The 15,632-nt window shown below is 46.3% G+C and overlaps 1 protein-coding gene across 7 annotated transcripts in view; it reads left to right on the top strand.

Annotated features, from left to right (window-relative positions):
- Positions 1-15,632, top strand: part of FLNB (filamin B) — a 139,511-nt gene that overhangs the window by 88,261 nt on the left and 35,618 nt on the right. For 4 of the 7 annotated variants that reach the window (XM_061397397.1, XM_061397396.1, XM_061397395.1 and 1 more), the window contains exons 19-27: positions 1,063-1,180; positions 3,813-4,075; positions 5,516-6,113; positions 7,143-7,316; positions 8,429-8,591; positions 9,537-9,697; positions 13,123-13,290; positions 14,284-14,376; positions 15,105-15,228. In XM_061397397.1, coding sequence (XP_061253381.1) covers positions 1,063-1,180; positions 3,813-4,075; positions 5,516-6,113; positions 7,143-7,316; positions 8,429-8,591; positions 9,537-9,697; positions 13,123-13,290; positions 14,284-14,376; positions 15,105-15,228 — 1,862 coding nt within the window. The remainder of the gene's footprint in view (positions 1-1,062; positions 1,181-3,812; positions 4,076-5,515; positions 6,114-7,142; positions 7,317-8,428; positions 8,592-9,536; positions 9,698-13,122; positions 13,291-14,283; positions 14,377-15,104; positions 15,229-15,632) is intronic. The other 3 variants (XM_061397400.1, XM_061397399.1, XM_061397398.1) reach the window with 1 other exon arrangement.

Here is a 15,632-nt window from a genome sequence, read left to right as displayed (position 1 = left end):
CAGAATCCATCCTAGAAAGTCAATACTCCCTCCTTCATAGAGGCACCTCATTTTTATCTTGGCTTTTCCCTGCTTCTTTATTACAAAAGGAATATAAGAAAATATTCCATAGGTCAAAAGCTACACCCTTTTAAAACTCCATCCGTGACAGCTTTCAGCGGGGGCTGAATTCCAGCCAGCCCTCTGGCGATTCCCCCTTGCTCCTTACCCTCCCACATCCTCTTACGTGATACCCAGATGTTTGAGGTGAGGACAACCTTAATCCGCTGAGACAGCTGTGGGTTTTCATGGGGCCTTGGTGTGGATGGAGGCACTCAGCCGACCGTGGCAAGAGGAAGCCAGCCGTGAGTGGGCCGGGACTGGCCATGCCTCCTCGGCCACAGTGCTGCTGGCAGGGGGCCTGCTGAACCCATAGGCACAGTCCACCTTCTCACTGGCAACTCTTCTCTCCTTGACATCGATGTGGGAGTTTCCATACTGTGCGGGGGGTCTTAGAACAGCTCCAGGCGAACTCTTGCAAATTCGTTTTTGCAGCGTAGTGGCCTGAAATCCCAGGCCATGGGAAAGAAAGATTTTGTTCAGTTAGAGGCCCCCAGACAACCCTGCCTTGCCCGTGGCCGGGCTGGGTGTGTGTTCGATGAGGAGCTTGTGTGGCAGAGCATCTGGGACTCAGGTTCAGCTGCCACAGGTGTGAGGCCTGGCTCACACTTAGGACAAGTGACTTCATCTCCCTGAGCTGTAGTTTTATTGCCTGGAAAAATGGTGACCACCTCTTAGCACCATTTTCAGATGGAATTGAGGAAATGCTTAAAAGCACACCTCAGTGGTGTGCTCTTGAAGCTGTCCCTCTTGTTGAGAGTTGCTTTTTTTTTTTTTTGTCTGATTTCTATGTCATTCTTGCCATGGGGCTAAAAACTTAGATATATCTGAGACACCTTCTAAATCTGCTGGGGTTATATACCCTGCGTTTCTGGGAAGAATGAAAATCCTGGAAGGCAGGTTGAAACATCGAGTGAGTCTGTTGGTACCCACGTGTGTCCTTGGTTTTCTCTCTTGTTCCAGGGCAACATGCAGGTTCTGGTTACATACGGTGGTGACCCTATCCCCAAGAGCCCATTCACCGTGGGTGTGGCTGCTCCGCTGGATCTGAGCAGGATAAAAATTAATGGACTGGAAAACAGTAAGTGTGTCAAGAGTGGAGGGGGAGACGGGTCATTGAAGAGCAGTCAGAGTCCCTTCAAAGATAATTCGCAGAGGAGCAAATTTTGCCATATGAGACTCTGCAGTCAGGCAGACTCGCGATTGACTTAGGGCCGTGCTGTGGAGTATCTCTGTGACCCTGCCTGTCCCTTCACCTCACTAAGCCTCCCTTTCCTCCTTTGTTCAGTGGAGGTCGGGGAAGAAGACTCACAGGCCTATTGTGAGAATTAAACGAGCCAGTAATTCAGGAGCTGACTCAGAGGCAGCCCTCAGTAACTGCTGGCCTCACAGGGAAGGTTTTTATGACAAGGAGAATTGGAGGCATGCCGCTTTCCGCTAAATGTCTATTGTACCAACTGTTTTTGATCACTGAATCTACCTTAGGGTCAACAGTCGAGCGTAAAAACCAATGCCCAGGCACTCAGAAACCACAACTATGATGCATCTCCCTATTCCCATCCAGATGATCCTTTAGTTTGTTAGGGATCTTATTAGTACAAGCTCATTTCACGTAATGAAACAACTGAATGAATCAATAATAAAGTAAAGAGAATAGCATAATAGAGGCACTGATATGCTGCTCGCTTAGCTTCTCTAGTTTAACACATGATCACAGAGTACATCATGAGAAACTCTGGGCTGGATGAAGCACAAGCTGGAATCAAGATTGCTGGGAGAAATATCAATAACCTTAGATATGCAGATGACACCACCCTTACAGCAGAAAGTTAAGAGAAACTAAACAGCCTCTTGATGAAAGTGAAAGAGGAGAGTGAAAAACTTGGCTTCAAGCTCAACATTCAGAAAACGAAGATCATGGCATCTGGTCCCATCACTTCATGGCAAATAGATGGGGAAACAGTGGAACCCGTGGCTGACTTTATTTTTCTGGGCTCCAAAATCACTGCAGATGGTGACTGCAGCCATGAAATTAAAAGACGCTTCCTCCTTGGAAGGAAAGTTGTGACCAACCTAGACAGCATATTGAAAAGCAGAGACATTACTTTGCCAACAAAGGTCCATCTAGTCAAGGCTATGGTTTTTCCAGTAGTCATGTATGGATGTGAGAGTTGGACTGTGAAGAAAGCTGAGTGCCGAAGAATTGATGCCTTGAAGTGTGGTGTTGGAGAAGACTCTTGAGAGTCCCTTGGACTGCAAGGAGATCCAACCAGTCTATCCTAAAGGAGATCAGTCCTGGGTGTTCATTGGAAGGACTTATGCTAAAGCTGAAACTCCAATACTTTGGCCACCTAATGCATTTGTACATACTTAACTGCGAACAGAAAATGTTTAGCAAAATTTACTTATCACTAAAGTTGCCCTGAGATACTCGTATGTCTTCAGCTTCCCTTTTTGCCAACAGTGTATCTTGAAGAACATTCATACCTCGATCCTTTTGTCGGCGTAGCCACAGCCTGGCTGCATTTCAGTGGCATGTGTTTTCCTAGTTTCGGGGTCACATGGGGCTGTGTATACATCCATAGGACAGCATTCTTGTGCTTATGAGGGTTTCCTCGGGTTTTGGGGGAACGCTTGGCGAGCACTTTCAGGGTGCTGTGACCCAAATGTACAAGTTGTGAGTGAGGCTAGCTCCCAGATCCAGGGCCTCTGAAGCAAGAGCTTGATGCTGGCTTTTGTCCCTGGGGAGCAGCCACTGTCTAATCCTTCACGTGTCCCCTTGGTACTCCTTTCTCCAAGACACTGAGGATTTTGACTCAGACTAGGATGAGAACGAAGCCAATTAGAAAGAGTCTTTGGGATGCGGATCTCTGAGGCGTCTTTGTTTGTGGCTTGACACCATTCATCTTGGCATGCCCTGTATTGCCCCAGTCAGGACTTCCATGGGTTGTGCTAGGGGCCCTGGGCTCCCAGTGCTTTTGTTTTGATGCAAAGTCCCTTCCTTGTTATTGTCAAATGGAACACATGGGTATTCTGTGGCCCTGCTTTGCAAATACTTTTCAAGTATCAGCACAGTACAGAGAGTCACTTCTCAGGACTTGCTTCAGTGCCTCTGCGTTGGCCAGCTCTGTGACTTCTGCCTTCTTTGGCTGTAGAATGGAATTTGCTGCCAAGAACCAGTAAATAAAACATTGGCTTCTGGGAGTGTTTTGATGCAAAGTTAATAATGAAAGTAGGCAGAGAAGCGGTAACAGTATCAGGTTATAACTTACTGCAGATCATGGGTCAAGTCAATTTAGATCAGTGTCCCAGCTTTGTGGTCTGTGAGATAGGTACCCCAGATGACTCACTTCACACCCCCTGTCCCCCAAGTCTCAGTTTCCCTATCTGTTAAATTCTTTGGTTGCTAATACATACACTGCAGGGTTGTGATGAAAATTAAGAGAGATGATATGCTATCCGCATGCCTGGTATAGAAAATGCATTCAGTGCATGATGGCTGTCATTATCATCAATGGTTACTTCATGTTCTTGTACTGGTTATTATTGAGGCTAGAATGCTGATTATCCTTATTCAGTCTTGCCTCTCATCCTGAGTCAACCGTTTGTTGCAGAAGCTGAGAAAACATTCCGTGTCCAAGGAACCATGTCTGCTCTCAGCAGTGTTTTTCCTGCAGGGTCAGCTCATCCTTCTGGCTTGTTTCTCTTTGCAGGAGTCGAAGTTGGGAAGGACCAGGAGTTCGCCGTGGACACCAGGGGAGCAGGAGGCCAGGGGAAGCTGGACGTGACGATCCTGAGCCCCTCAAGGAAGGTCGTGCCGTGTCTGGTGGCACCCATGGCAGGCCGGGAGAGCAGCACAGCCAAGTTCATCCCACGGGAGGAAGGGCTGTATGCCATCGACTTGACCTATGACGGACATCCTGTGCCCGGAAGCCCTTACATGGTGGAGGCCTCGCTGCCACCTGATCCCACCAAGGTCAGTTTTTCATTTTTGTTCCAGAATGTGTCGTCTCTTGGCAGATGTAACAGTCCTTCTTCGGTTCTGCCTGGTGAAAACCTTTAGAAAAGTCTTTTGTAGTCAAAGGCAGTTCTAGGTTTTTCCTGGTTATCCACGGGTTAAGACTTTTTGCCCTCAATGTAGGGGGTGCAGGTTCAATCCCTGGTCAGGGAACTGAGATGCTGCATGGCCCCCCCAATAAAAAAGACAACACCCATGAAATTAAACTGCACTAAAACCATTAACAAAATAGAGAACAAGCCCATAAGTCAGTTCTCAGTGACTGATAATAGCTGTCTCCTGTAATCCAGCATGAAGGGTCCTATGCGAAGCTGGGTCCTAGTCCTGCTCCTCCTCTCTGGCTGTGAACCTTTGGTGAGGGACTCCTGTCCTTCATTTATCAGCATTATAACGGTACTCCCTGCAAAGTGGGCCTTCAGGGTGAGGTCCTATGGTGGGTGTGGAGGCCTCAGTCTGGCGTCTGGCACATGCAGTGAGCTCATCCTACACAAGCTATTATAATGAAACTTGGCTAATACAAAGAAAAATAGATTCTTCTCATTATCATGTCTTCCTTGTGGCCCTGAGTCAAAAGTTCCAAAGTATTTCCAGTGTTCTGCATGGCATGAATCCTATAAAAGTGTCTCATTTGTTGAATCTCACATGAAAGCCCCATCCTCTCCCTCTTTTAAAAGCATTTTTTTAAAATGTTGTTCTTTTTATTTAATTTGACTTTATCCTTTAGAGCAATTTTAGGTTCATAGTAATATTGAGAGGGTGGCACAGAGATTCCCCTCGCCCCACATGATAACCTCCACATGGTCACCACCCTCCCCAGGGTGCTACAGCTGTTACAGTGGATGAATCTATGCTAACATCGTTGTCACCTGAAGTCTGTAGTTCATGTTAGGGTTCACTCTTGGTGTTATGTGGTCTATGCGTTTGGACAAGCATATAATGACATGTATTCACCATTACAGTTTAGTATTTTATTATGTTGAATTTGTTGAGGGAGGTGTGGCAGCCAAAGCCACAGTGAAATCTATGAAAGGCATTCAGCGAGTGCTCAGCCCAGGAAACTGGAGTGCATTTGTTGGACTGGATGTTGGGTGTCCAGCTTCGGCACTGGAGGCGAGGCTGGCAGGACATGGGACCACGCCTCTGCCGGGCCCTTCCATGCTGAGTGAGTTCACAGTCAGGTCTCCCTTTGTTGGCCATTTCAGCGTCCAGTAAGGGAAACATGGCAGTAACTTGGCACTGTGGGTGAGCAAGTGTGACACATTAGTCCCCAGGGAGAAGGACCACTTCATCCAAGGGCAGTTGAGTGCCGAGTGCAGGCTTGGCTGTTGAAAGCAAGGCTTGCTCGGTGGCTGATACCAGCATAAAGCCAAGTCTGACTTTTATCCTGTGTTCAAACAGGTGAAGGCCCATGGTCCTGGCCTCAGAGGTGGTCTTGTGGGCAAGCCTGCCGAGTTCACCATCGACACCAAAGGAGCTGGAACTGGAGGTCTCGGCCTAACCGTGGAAGGCCCATGCGAGGCCAAAATTGAATGCTCAGACAACGGCGATGGGACCTGTTCTGTCTCCTACCTCCCGACAAAGCCCGGGGAGTACTTCGTCAACATTCTCTTCGAAGAAGTCCACATACCTGGCTCTCCCTTCAAAGCCGACATTGAAATGCCTTTTGACCCCTCCAAAGTCGTGGCGTCCGGCCCGGGCCTCGAGCATGGGAAGGTGGGCGAGCCCGGGCTGCTCAGCGTGGACTGTTCAGAAGCTGGGCCAGGGACCCTGGGCCTGGAAGCTGTCTCGGACTCAGGGGCAAAAGCCGAAGTCTGTATCGAGAACAACAAAGATGGTACCTATGCGGTGACCTATGTGCCCCTGACGGCCGGCATGTACACGCTGACCATGAAGTACGGCGGGGAGCTGGTGCCACACTTCCCCACCAGGGTCAAGGTGGAGCCCGCTGTGGACACCAGTAGGGTCAAAGTCTTTGGGCCGGGAATAGAAGGAAAAGGTAGGTTTCGTGAAAAAAGAAGGAGGCCACCAGAGTAATAGGGGATGCCCCTGAAGCTCAGAATGTCAGGGCTGCAAACTCAAATGTCTGCAGAGATCAGGCCAGGGAGAAGAAAACTCACCTGTGGTCTCTGCATCAGCGAGTGGTAGAGGAGACCAGAGCGGAGGGGTGAGCACGTGGTGTTTCTGATGCCCAGCCCCACTTTCTTCAGAATCCCGGCACTGTCAGCAGATTTCCCCCGCCTCTTTTCTTTCTGGCAAAGCTAGAGATCTTAATTTTTTTTTCTTTCAAATATGGATACAGAACATATTGCATTTTTGGCACTTATCTGAAAAAGGTTTAAAATGTGCTGCTGGCTGATACCGCTCTTGCTGTCTTCACCCTTTGGCCTGTCCTGAGTCTCACGTTTCTCTCAAGAAGTGGGCAGGTGGTTATGTTGTTACTTGGGGAGCCTACCCTGAAAGAATCATCTTTTGCCAGGGAGATTGACGGTCGGGGGGAGGGGCATTAATATTCCTGATTCTGAGACAAAGAAACTGGTTGTTTTAGCAGTCACTGAAATTAGAATAAAGTGCTGAGAACCATGCCTCTAGGGTTTGCTGCCAAATAAGAGGTGTTAGCTACATTCTTTTTGTTTTTTTCCTTTTTGGCCACACCACACATGTGGGATCTTAGTTCCCTGACCAAGGATACAGCCCGAGCCTCCTACCGTGGGAACTCGAAATCTTTTTTTTTTTTTTTTAATTGGAGGATAATTGCTTTACAATAAGAAGCTTAGACTCTTAATCACTGGACTGCTGAGACAGCCTCTGTCTGAGATATTCATTCTTTTTAAAAAATATTTTTAAAAATTTATTTGTATGGCTGTGCTGGGTCTTAGTGGCAGCATGCAGAATGTGAGCTCTTTAGTTATGCCACAAGGGATCTAGTTCCCTGACAAGTGATCAAACCCAGGCCCCTGAATTGGGAGCTCGGAGTCTTAGCCACTGGACCACCAGGGACATTCTTACCTGTGTGATTGTTCTACAGACGTGTTTCGTGAAGCCACCACCGATTTCACGGTGGACTCACGGCCCCTGACGCAGGTCGGAGGCGACCACATCAAGGCCCACATTGCCAACCCCTCCGGAGCCTCCACGGAGTGTTTCGTCACAGACAATGCTGATGGGACCTACCAGGTGGAATACACGCCCTTCGAGAAAGGTGAGTTGTCTTCTTGGAACGTGATTCTTGCTTAGATCTGTGCTAGACCGCCTCTCCCGGTGACTGGCGCTAAGTCCTGCCCCCTATGCTTTGCCTGCCTCAGCAGAAGTATGGGCACAGTGACTGGGGAATGTGGAAACCTGCCTCCCCAACAGAGCCCTCTGCCTGCTTGGTGCCTGGTGTTTTGGCTCTGTTGTGTAACAACAGTTGGGCTGACTTTAGCCTCAGACTCATCTGAGCAGGTTATGGGGTGATGTCATGGCATGTTGCTCATTTGTGCAATTTCTTAACATGATTCTTTTTAAAATTTATTAATTTTTTGCTGTGCTAGGTCTTCGTTGCTTTCTTTGCGTGGGCTTTCTCTAACTGTGGCGAGCAAGGGTTACTGTTCTCATTGCAGTGGCTTCATTGTTGAGGAGCATGGGCTGGAGGCATGTGGGCTTCAGTAGTTGGAGCAGACGGGCTCAGTAGTTGTGGCCTACGGACTCTAGACTGGGGCTCAGTAGTGGCACACGGGCTTAATTTCTTCTTGGCATGTGGAATCTTCCCAGACCAGAGATCAAACCCTAGCCCCCTGCATCAGCAGGCAGATTCATATCCACTGCACCTCTAGGGAAGTCCAGTTTCTTTCTTAATATTAGGAATTATTAAAAATTTTGTTAAATCATAAAATCATTAAAAAAATATAAGCAGCATATGTCCTTATTCCCTGTGTATATAATCCCTGGACGTTATGGTGTAGATATTTTCTGTTTCTTTTCGTGAATGCTTTTCTATTTCATGGCTTTTCTTTGTCTTTTGATTAGTGACTGGGTATTTTGTCATATCAAGATGGTGTGTTTAAGATGACTGTCTTGAAAATAAACTTAGGTATATTTGCTTGGTCAGGCCTTGTGTGTGTGTTAGGAAATGGGATTGGTATGTGATTGCCAAGTGAACAAAAGCATAAAGAGTTTGTATTTTTTAAACTCAAATCATAGCAGCATTGCTATTTATTTAACCTGTCCTTTCCGAATAGCTTGAAGTAGCACATAGGCTTGAAAGCTAGAGTGCTATTTTCTGCAGACAAGTGGCTCTTATGCAAGTAAAATTTTTTGTGTTTTGTTGAACAGGCCTCCACGTAGTGGAGGTAACCTACGATGACGTGCCTGTCCCAAATAGTCCCTTTAAAGTGGCCGTGACCGAAGGCTGCCAGCCTTCTCGGGTTCAAGCTCAAGGACCTGGATTGAAGGAGGCTTTCACCAACAAGCCCAACGTTTTCACGGTGGTTACCAGGTAAGCAAAGGCCTGGGATTCGTGTGTTGACTCTGTAAAAGGAGAGTAGCCCTAGGTATTTTAAGTGCTCTCAAAACGTTTTATAGGTGTATCATGGTTTCCCAACTCTTTTTTTCTTTTGAACTTTCTCTTTGTTTTGGGGTATAACTGATTAACAATGTTGTGTTAGTTTTACGTGAACAGTGAAGGGACTTAGCCATACGTATATATGAACCTATTCCCTCCCAAACCTCCTCCTATCCAGGCTTCCATATTACACTGAACAGAGGTCCGTGTGCTATACAACAGGTCCTTGTTGGGTTTCCATTTTAAATATAGCAGTGTGTACGTGATCTTCCCAAACTACCCCTTCCCCCAAGCAACCATAAGTTCGTTTTATAAGTCTCTGAGTCTCTTTCTGTTTTGTAAGTAAGTTCTTACTTACTTATGGTTTCCCAACTTTTGAGAGGCTTTTTATTTCATGATTTGTGAGGCATCTTCCTCTGTAGTGACTTATATTACAGAGGAAGACCAGGTATGCTTTTAAAAGTACCAAAAAGCTGTTGATAATGGTCATAAAACTGCTGAGAAAAGCAGGCCCAGATGGAAGCTCATTAACTTGATAATTCAGAAATGTAGAGCCGATGTCATAGTTAAGTGAAATATTAGAAGTATTCCTATTAAAACTGGTCACAAGTCACATACCTGAATTGTCCTTTCATTCCCAGCCAATACAATTAGATAAGATAAACAAATGAAGGGTAAGCGTTGAAAAGGAGGGGTTAAAGCTGTTTTTATTTATATTACACTGTTGAGAAATTCATATTACACTGTGAGAGGTATCACAGAAGTTGAGTCCAGTTGGCTAGGTTGGATAGTTTATAGAGGGATTTACATGAATTTTGGCAGTAAGCAGACTGGCATGAACCTCTAGTACAACTTGGCCTTATTTCTCACACTTCGCAGAGGGGCAGGAATTGGGGGTCTCGGCATAACTGTGGAGGGACCGTCCGAGTCAAAGATAAACTGCAGAGACAACAAAGATGGCAGCTGCAGTGCAGAGTACGTTCCCTTTGCTCCGGGAGATTACGACGTGAATATCACATACGGAGGTGCCCACATTCCTGGTAAGCTGTCCTTCTGAGGGGAACCCAAAGGAGAACTGAGTTTTGCATGAAAGCAGGTTTGATTTAGCTTATCTCTCTGAGTAGGAAAAAATGTCTGATATTTAAAGTAGCTGCAAAGGGAGAATTTTCCTTCGGGCTGCATTTCCAAGAATATTTCAATTCCCAAGAGGATCAGTAATAGGGCAAAAAACATTGGCTTAGAGTTTTGACTGTGAAAATTCAGTTTTGACTGAACAGCATGGTTGTTCACATGTTGAAGGACCTAGATCTTAAAGAAAAGCTGATTCTTCACAAAGTTAAAAATTTCCAGTTTATTTTGTGGTTAGTTCTTACTCATCTTATACACATCTTATTTTCTTTCTTCCATTGAGAGTCCTGGTAGCTAATAAAGACACACAAACTCAAATTTTTATATGTAAATTTCTATTTAATGATGTAATATGGACACTTACTGTGAAAAATAGGAATAATTTAATAATAATTCCCTGTTCATTACATGGTATTTCTGTATTTCATATTGTGACAACCAAAAATGTCTCCAGATGTTGTCATAACATCTGTTGTGTCATAACATGTTGTGCTAGGGGACAACGTCACCTGTAGTTGAGAACCACTGCTATAAATGATTCAGACATTTAAAAAAATGACTTATATAGTGAAGAGCTCTCTAACTTTCATGCTCCGGCCAAGGAATCTTCATAGAGTCTAGTTCTGTTTATTGAATGAAGTGGTTGCCACCCAGCACACATCCAGAAGGTAGATGAGTGCGCATGGTGCGGACACAAGACTGTGGACTCCAGGGTTGCTCTTGGTCAGCTTATCTCAGGTCACTCTAGAGGTAAAGAACCCACCTGTCAATGCAGGAGAAATTAGAGATGCAGGTTCAGTCCCTGGGCCAGGAAGATCCTGTGGAAGAGGGCCTAGCAACCCACTCCAGTGTTCTTGCCTGGAGAATCCCACGGACAGGGGAACCTGGTGGGCTACCATCCATAGTGTTGCAAAGAGTTGGACACTACTGAGCAACTTAGCACACCTTGTCTCAGGTGTGGTGAGAGCAGGAGAAACCTTGGGTGGGTCATTTGTTCTGAAGGCCATAAGCCAGGACGAGACTGCAAGGAGGCGGCAGGGTGAGGGCCCTACATTTGGATTTCTGGGATGACTTCCAGGAAGGTGGGATGTCCCCTGACTTCTTGCCGGTTATCATATACAAACATGCACACACACCCATAATCACTCCTCCTTTTGCATATTGATTGGGAAATATTGACATTCAACTCAAATTCATTCTACTCAGATGTTTGTTGAAGCCTTCAATTCAGTTCAGTCGCTCAGTTGTGCCTGACTCTTTGCAAAACCCTAGGGCCTGAAGCATGCCAAGCTTCCCTATCCATCACCAACCCCAGAGCTTGCTCAAACTCATGTCCATTGAGTCGGTGATGCCATTGTTGAAGCCTTAATTCATTTAAAATGACATTTCTCCTCAAACTTGTCCTTACAGCTCTTTCAATATAGAGTTTTTAATTTCTATAATCACTTGCCAAAGAGAATTCAGCCACGGACAAGACAAAGCTCCTGCCGTTTGTGAGCTTCTTGTCTAGTATTTACAAAGGCAGCCGGGCTCAAGACAATACAGAGCCAAGGGGACCTTTTGGAGCTTTGCAAGTGTGCAGTTCTTGGGATGGGAAAGTAGAGCTTTGAGAATGGGTGGATGGCTGTCACCAGGGGGATGACCTGGTGACTCCTGTTGGGGGACAGCAGTGGGGATGAGCATCTCTTGGTTTTGATGGCAACAAAACTATTTTGACTTTATTGAGAAGGTCTTCTGGATGCCTTCAGCTTTGGAATTCCCTGTGTAGAATCAGGTGAGAGGTTGGGCCCCTGTGGCTGACTCATGAGCTAGATTTAAATGGCCGAGTTGGAGCATAACAACAGCAAGAGTCCTGATTGGAATTTTCTCATCAGATGTAGATGGTGCCTCTTTTTTTTTATTTACATTTTTCAGGCTTTGTTGCCTCCCAGAACCAAATGCCAACTTCTAGACCCTAGAATTTTCCCAGACAGAATCATTCAATAAAGCATTGGTTGGTTGTCTTAGTGTCGGGCTTCACAGTGAAGAGAATGCAGAGTTTCTGCCATGAAACATTCAACACCCTGGTTCTAATTTATTTTCCTAGGAATTCTGGTTGGTTAAATATTAGCATGGTTTTTTCTGGTGTGACACAAACAAGGTATCTGTCTTACCCACAGTGGCATATTGGTTTCCTCTGGTGGGCCAGCTGTGGTCTGTTGGTGGTGACTGTTTCAACCACCAGATTGACTGGAATGAGTGCATCAGGAAGAAAGGCTGTTGTGATTGATTGGTCATGTCTGCCTGGATCACAGAGCAGGAGAGTGGCATAGATTGCTTGATAGCTACCACTCTAGATCTTAAGTTACCTTGTTGGTTCTTGGCTACTCTCCTGCTAAGTTCAGACCACTTCCATGGGAGGCTAACTTGGTGATTGGCTTTAAAGTTTGTTCATTGCCATTGCATTGAATTCCTCAGCTGTATTTAAAATAAAACTCCTTTTTGTTTCCAGCATGGAGCATGGTGCTTGCCTTTGCCAGGGTCAGCTGTTTACTTCACTTAGCTGAAAAACCAGATGCCACTGAAGCCTGGCTATTATTGGGGAGGGGGGGTGGGAGGAAGCCAGAGCCTTGGTTCTTTGTATGGTCTTTGTTATTTACCACCCTTGATTCTATAAAGTACAAATGTTGTGTGGTGCAAAGCAGAGAAGCCTCAACTTACATGGCAGTTAACATCATTAACTTTGCCAGGTGTCTCGGGGAGCCTGAGGTCTCCTGTAAGAGGTGAATGTCGCTCCTTGGTGATGGACTTGACAGCCTGAGGTGTGGTCCTGGGGACACTGCAGCTCCTGTCTCTGGCTGACCTCTGGGGAGGTCTTTCTTGGTCTTCCTTGATAGAGGAATCCCTAAAGGGTTCTGGCCCAGCTCTTATTTCTGTATTTAGTGTTTTGCTCAAATCTCAACCTCCCTGCCTTTTGCAAGTTTCAATAGTCTTTTTTTTTTTTTTAATTATTTCTCTTATTTGCCCGCACCCGAGCAACTGAACTGAGCTGACCTTAGTTGTGGCACAAGTCCGGATTCATTACCTTCAGAGTCTACTGACACCTTGTACACAGCCCCAGTCTGTGTTACATGTGATGGTGTAGTGACTGGTTTACCTAAATCTTAGAGTGCTGTTCAGTACTATGGGCCTAGCACCTGGCACCATGTCTGCACACAGTAGGTACACATGGATGCACACAGCAAGGCAGAAGGAGCTGACACAGAGCCTAAGTGGGGCAGCAGGGCGGTTCTGGGTGCACACAAGCTCTCCAGTCACTAAGGAGGTTGTACTTAGAATCCCGTGACCTCTTTTCTAGGCAGCCCCTTCAGGGTTCCTGTGAAGGATGTTGTGGACCCCAGCAAGGTCAAGATCGTTGGCCCTGGGCTGGGCTCCGGTGTCCGAGCTCGCGTCTTGCAGTCCTTCACGGTGGACAGCAGCAAGGCCGGCCTGGCCCCTCTGGAAGTGAGGGTCATGGGTCCACGAGGTAGGTACACACCCTTCCTTCCTGCCAATGCTCTCCTGCCCAGGACAGGGACAGCCTGATCCAGAGCAGGCTGTTTGCTTATGAGTTTAGTCATGAACTTAAATTTCTTAAATTACTCTATTGCTCTGTTTATAGCTAAACAGTGGAAGTTCATGCTTAAAAAGTAGGCAGGTCTGTTATTTTTCTAGCAGCCTATCTTTCCCCTCCTTTAATAATGTAACCCTAAATGTCTTGTTAAAATTTTATGTGTATATTTTTTCTGAAGTAGTGACATGAAGCAAGCACTATTTGGGCTCTCTCATATGAAATGATCAGAACTGTATGTTTTGGCGTTTGTGGGACTCTCTTCAGGCTGCCTTGGTGCTCATGTAGGATCACACTCCAGATTTCTGGAAAGGACCAACACTTAGTCCACGTGGCACACCGCCTTGTCGTTGTCCCAGCTCCCAAGAGAGAGGTCTCTTAGGGAATGGGCTTCCTTGGCAGTCTGACCTCCCCTTTTGCAGCCTGGAAAGCAATTTGGGTTGGGTGTGGCCAGCAGGCCCTTTTGGAACAAATGTGGATGTGTGTTGAAATTTACCTTTTTTGGTAGGTGATCGCATGTCCTCTCCCAGCATATAAAAATGTGCTGTTCTCTGCCTCATCTCTTGAGTTATCTGGATTTTCCCTCAATGATGTGTTCTTGGTTTCACAGAAGTGGTGAATAAGGGCTTCCTACTTTGAAGAGGAACTTTCTCCTTAATGGGGTTCAGCATGAGGTTATGCCCTTTGAAGCTCAGTGCAGAAGTGGTTTTGGGGAAATGAAGTCATAGGGCTGGAATTTGATTCCACTGACTTGCTGAGCTTCAAGACCTCTGCACATGCGTGTGTGTGTTGGGGGTGGGGTGTGCATGAGAGAGTGTGAGGAAGAAGAAGAAAGAAAGAGCAAAAAGTTCTATTTAGACATCTACCTCTATTACAGAGGACACCGAAATAACAGCCTTTTAATTTTAGCTGATCAGACGATTTCCTGGTCAAGGCGCAGCCCCTTGAAAGCCATTTCAGGGTTCTTTAAGCGTGACCGGAAGGGTGACTTTATGGAGACAGGTTTGCATTTTCCCACTGGCTGCTGCTCTGATGTATGGAACCTGAATGCCTCTTGCTGCCTTTGCCTCTGAAACTGCCTTGGGCCTGCCTCATCTGCATCATGAGTATGGCATGCTTTGATTAGGCTCCCCTTCAGTTGACCATTTCTTGACTCTTGATTAGAACTGGGATCTAGAATCTATCAACCTAATGCATGCCTTGACTATGATTTAATGTACTCTCACTTGCCCTGCATGCTACACCCAACATGCTGGCGCCATAGTGGTTTTTGCTCAAAGGTGGATACAAGTCTTGACTGGCCGGCCCATTGGTTACCTTTTGCGGTTCCGAGTTCTGGATTCTTTGGCCTTCTTTCGGCTGTAGACTGAAATTGCCACATCCCAAGCATGCCTAACCAGCTTGAAAGGATAGCATGTCTGCAGCATGCACCCTCCAGCAACAAGTGCAGGCAGTCTCCTTAATTATACTCTCGGTCTGACTGAGTGTACTTGAGCCAACAAAAAGCTAAAGGTGTCTCTTAGGTTCATGGTTGCATTTGTGCAACCATGAATTGGCCATCCTGTCTCCTGTGATTTCTTAGACCTCTGATTATGGCCTGCTTGCCTGTGTGTTACTCATCGGTGGAAACCCATAGCTCTCAGGGATGAATGTAATGGTTTTTGAACTCAGCCCAGGGCAGAGTGAAGGGCAGGCCAGGCAGTTCCATCAGTCCTCTCGTCTGTTTTTAGGCCTGGTGGAGCCAGTGAACGTGGTGGACAATGGCGATGGCACACACACAGTGACCTACACCCCATCCCAGGAGGGCCCTTACATGGTCTCTGTTAAGTACGCGGATGAAGAGATCCCGCGTAGGTAAGCTCCTGACCCTTAGAGAAGGGGTCCAAGTCAATTTCAAAACCTCCTGTCTCATGATTAGCTCTGCTCTGGTGGCCTACCCATCTGTTTATCTACCCATGTATCTATCCATCTAGCTATCCTATCCATTCATCTATCCGTGTACCCATCTATCTATCCATCCATCATCCACCCATCCGTGTATCCATCTGTGTATCTATCCATATATCCATCTACCCATCCATTTGTCTATCCATGTATCCATCCATCCACACATCCATCTATCCAAGTATCCATCCATCCATCCATCAATCCATCCATCCAGTCAGCATCGCTAAAAACCTGCATGCCTTACACAAGCATTAAAAATACACTAGCCATGGTGTTTGTGTCTCCTTCTCTCTTGGTGCTCCCTTACATTT

This window comes from Bos javanicus, chromosome 22 (genome assembly GCF_032452875.1).
Source record: "Bos javanicus breed banteng chromosome 22, ARS-OSU_banteng_1.0, whole genome shotgun sequence".
Classification (NCBI taxonomy): Eukaryota; Metazoa; Chordata; class Mammalia; order Artiodactyla; family Bovidae; genus Bos; species Bos javanicus.
Note: the sequence above shows the minus strand (reverse complement) of the source record. Positions and strands in the feature narration are given on the sequence as shown.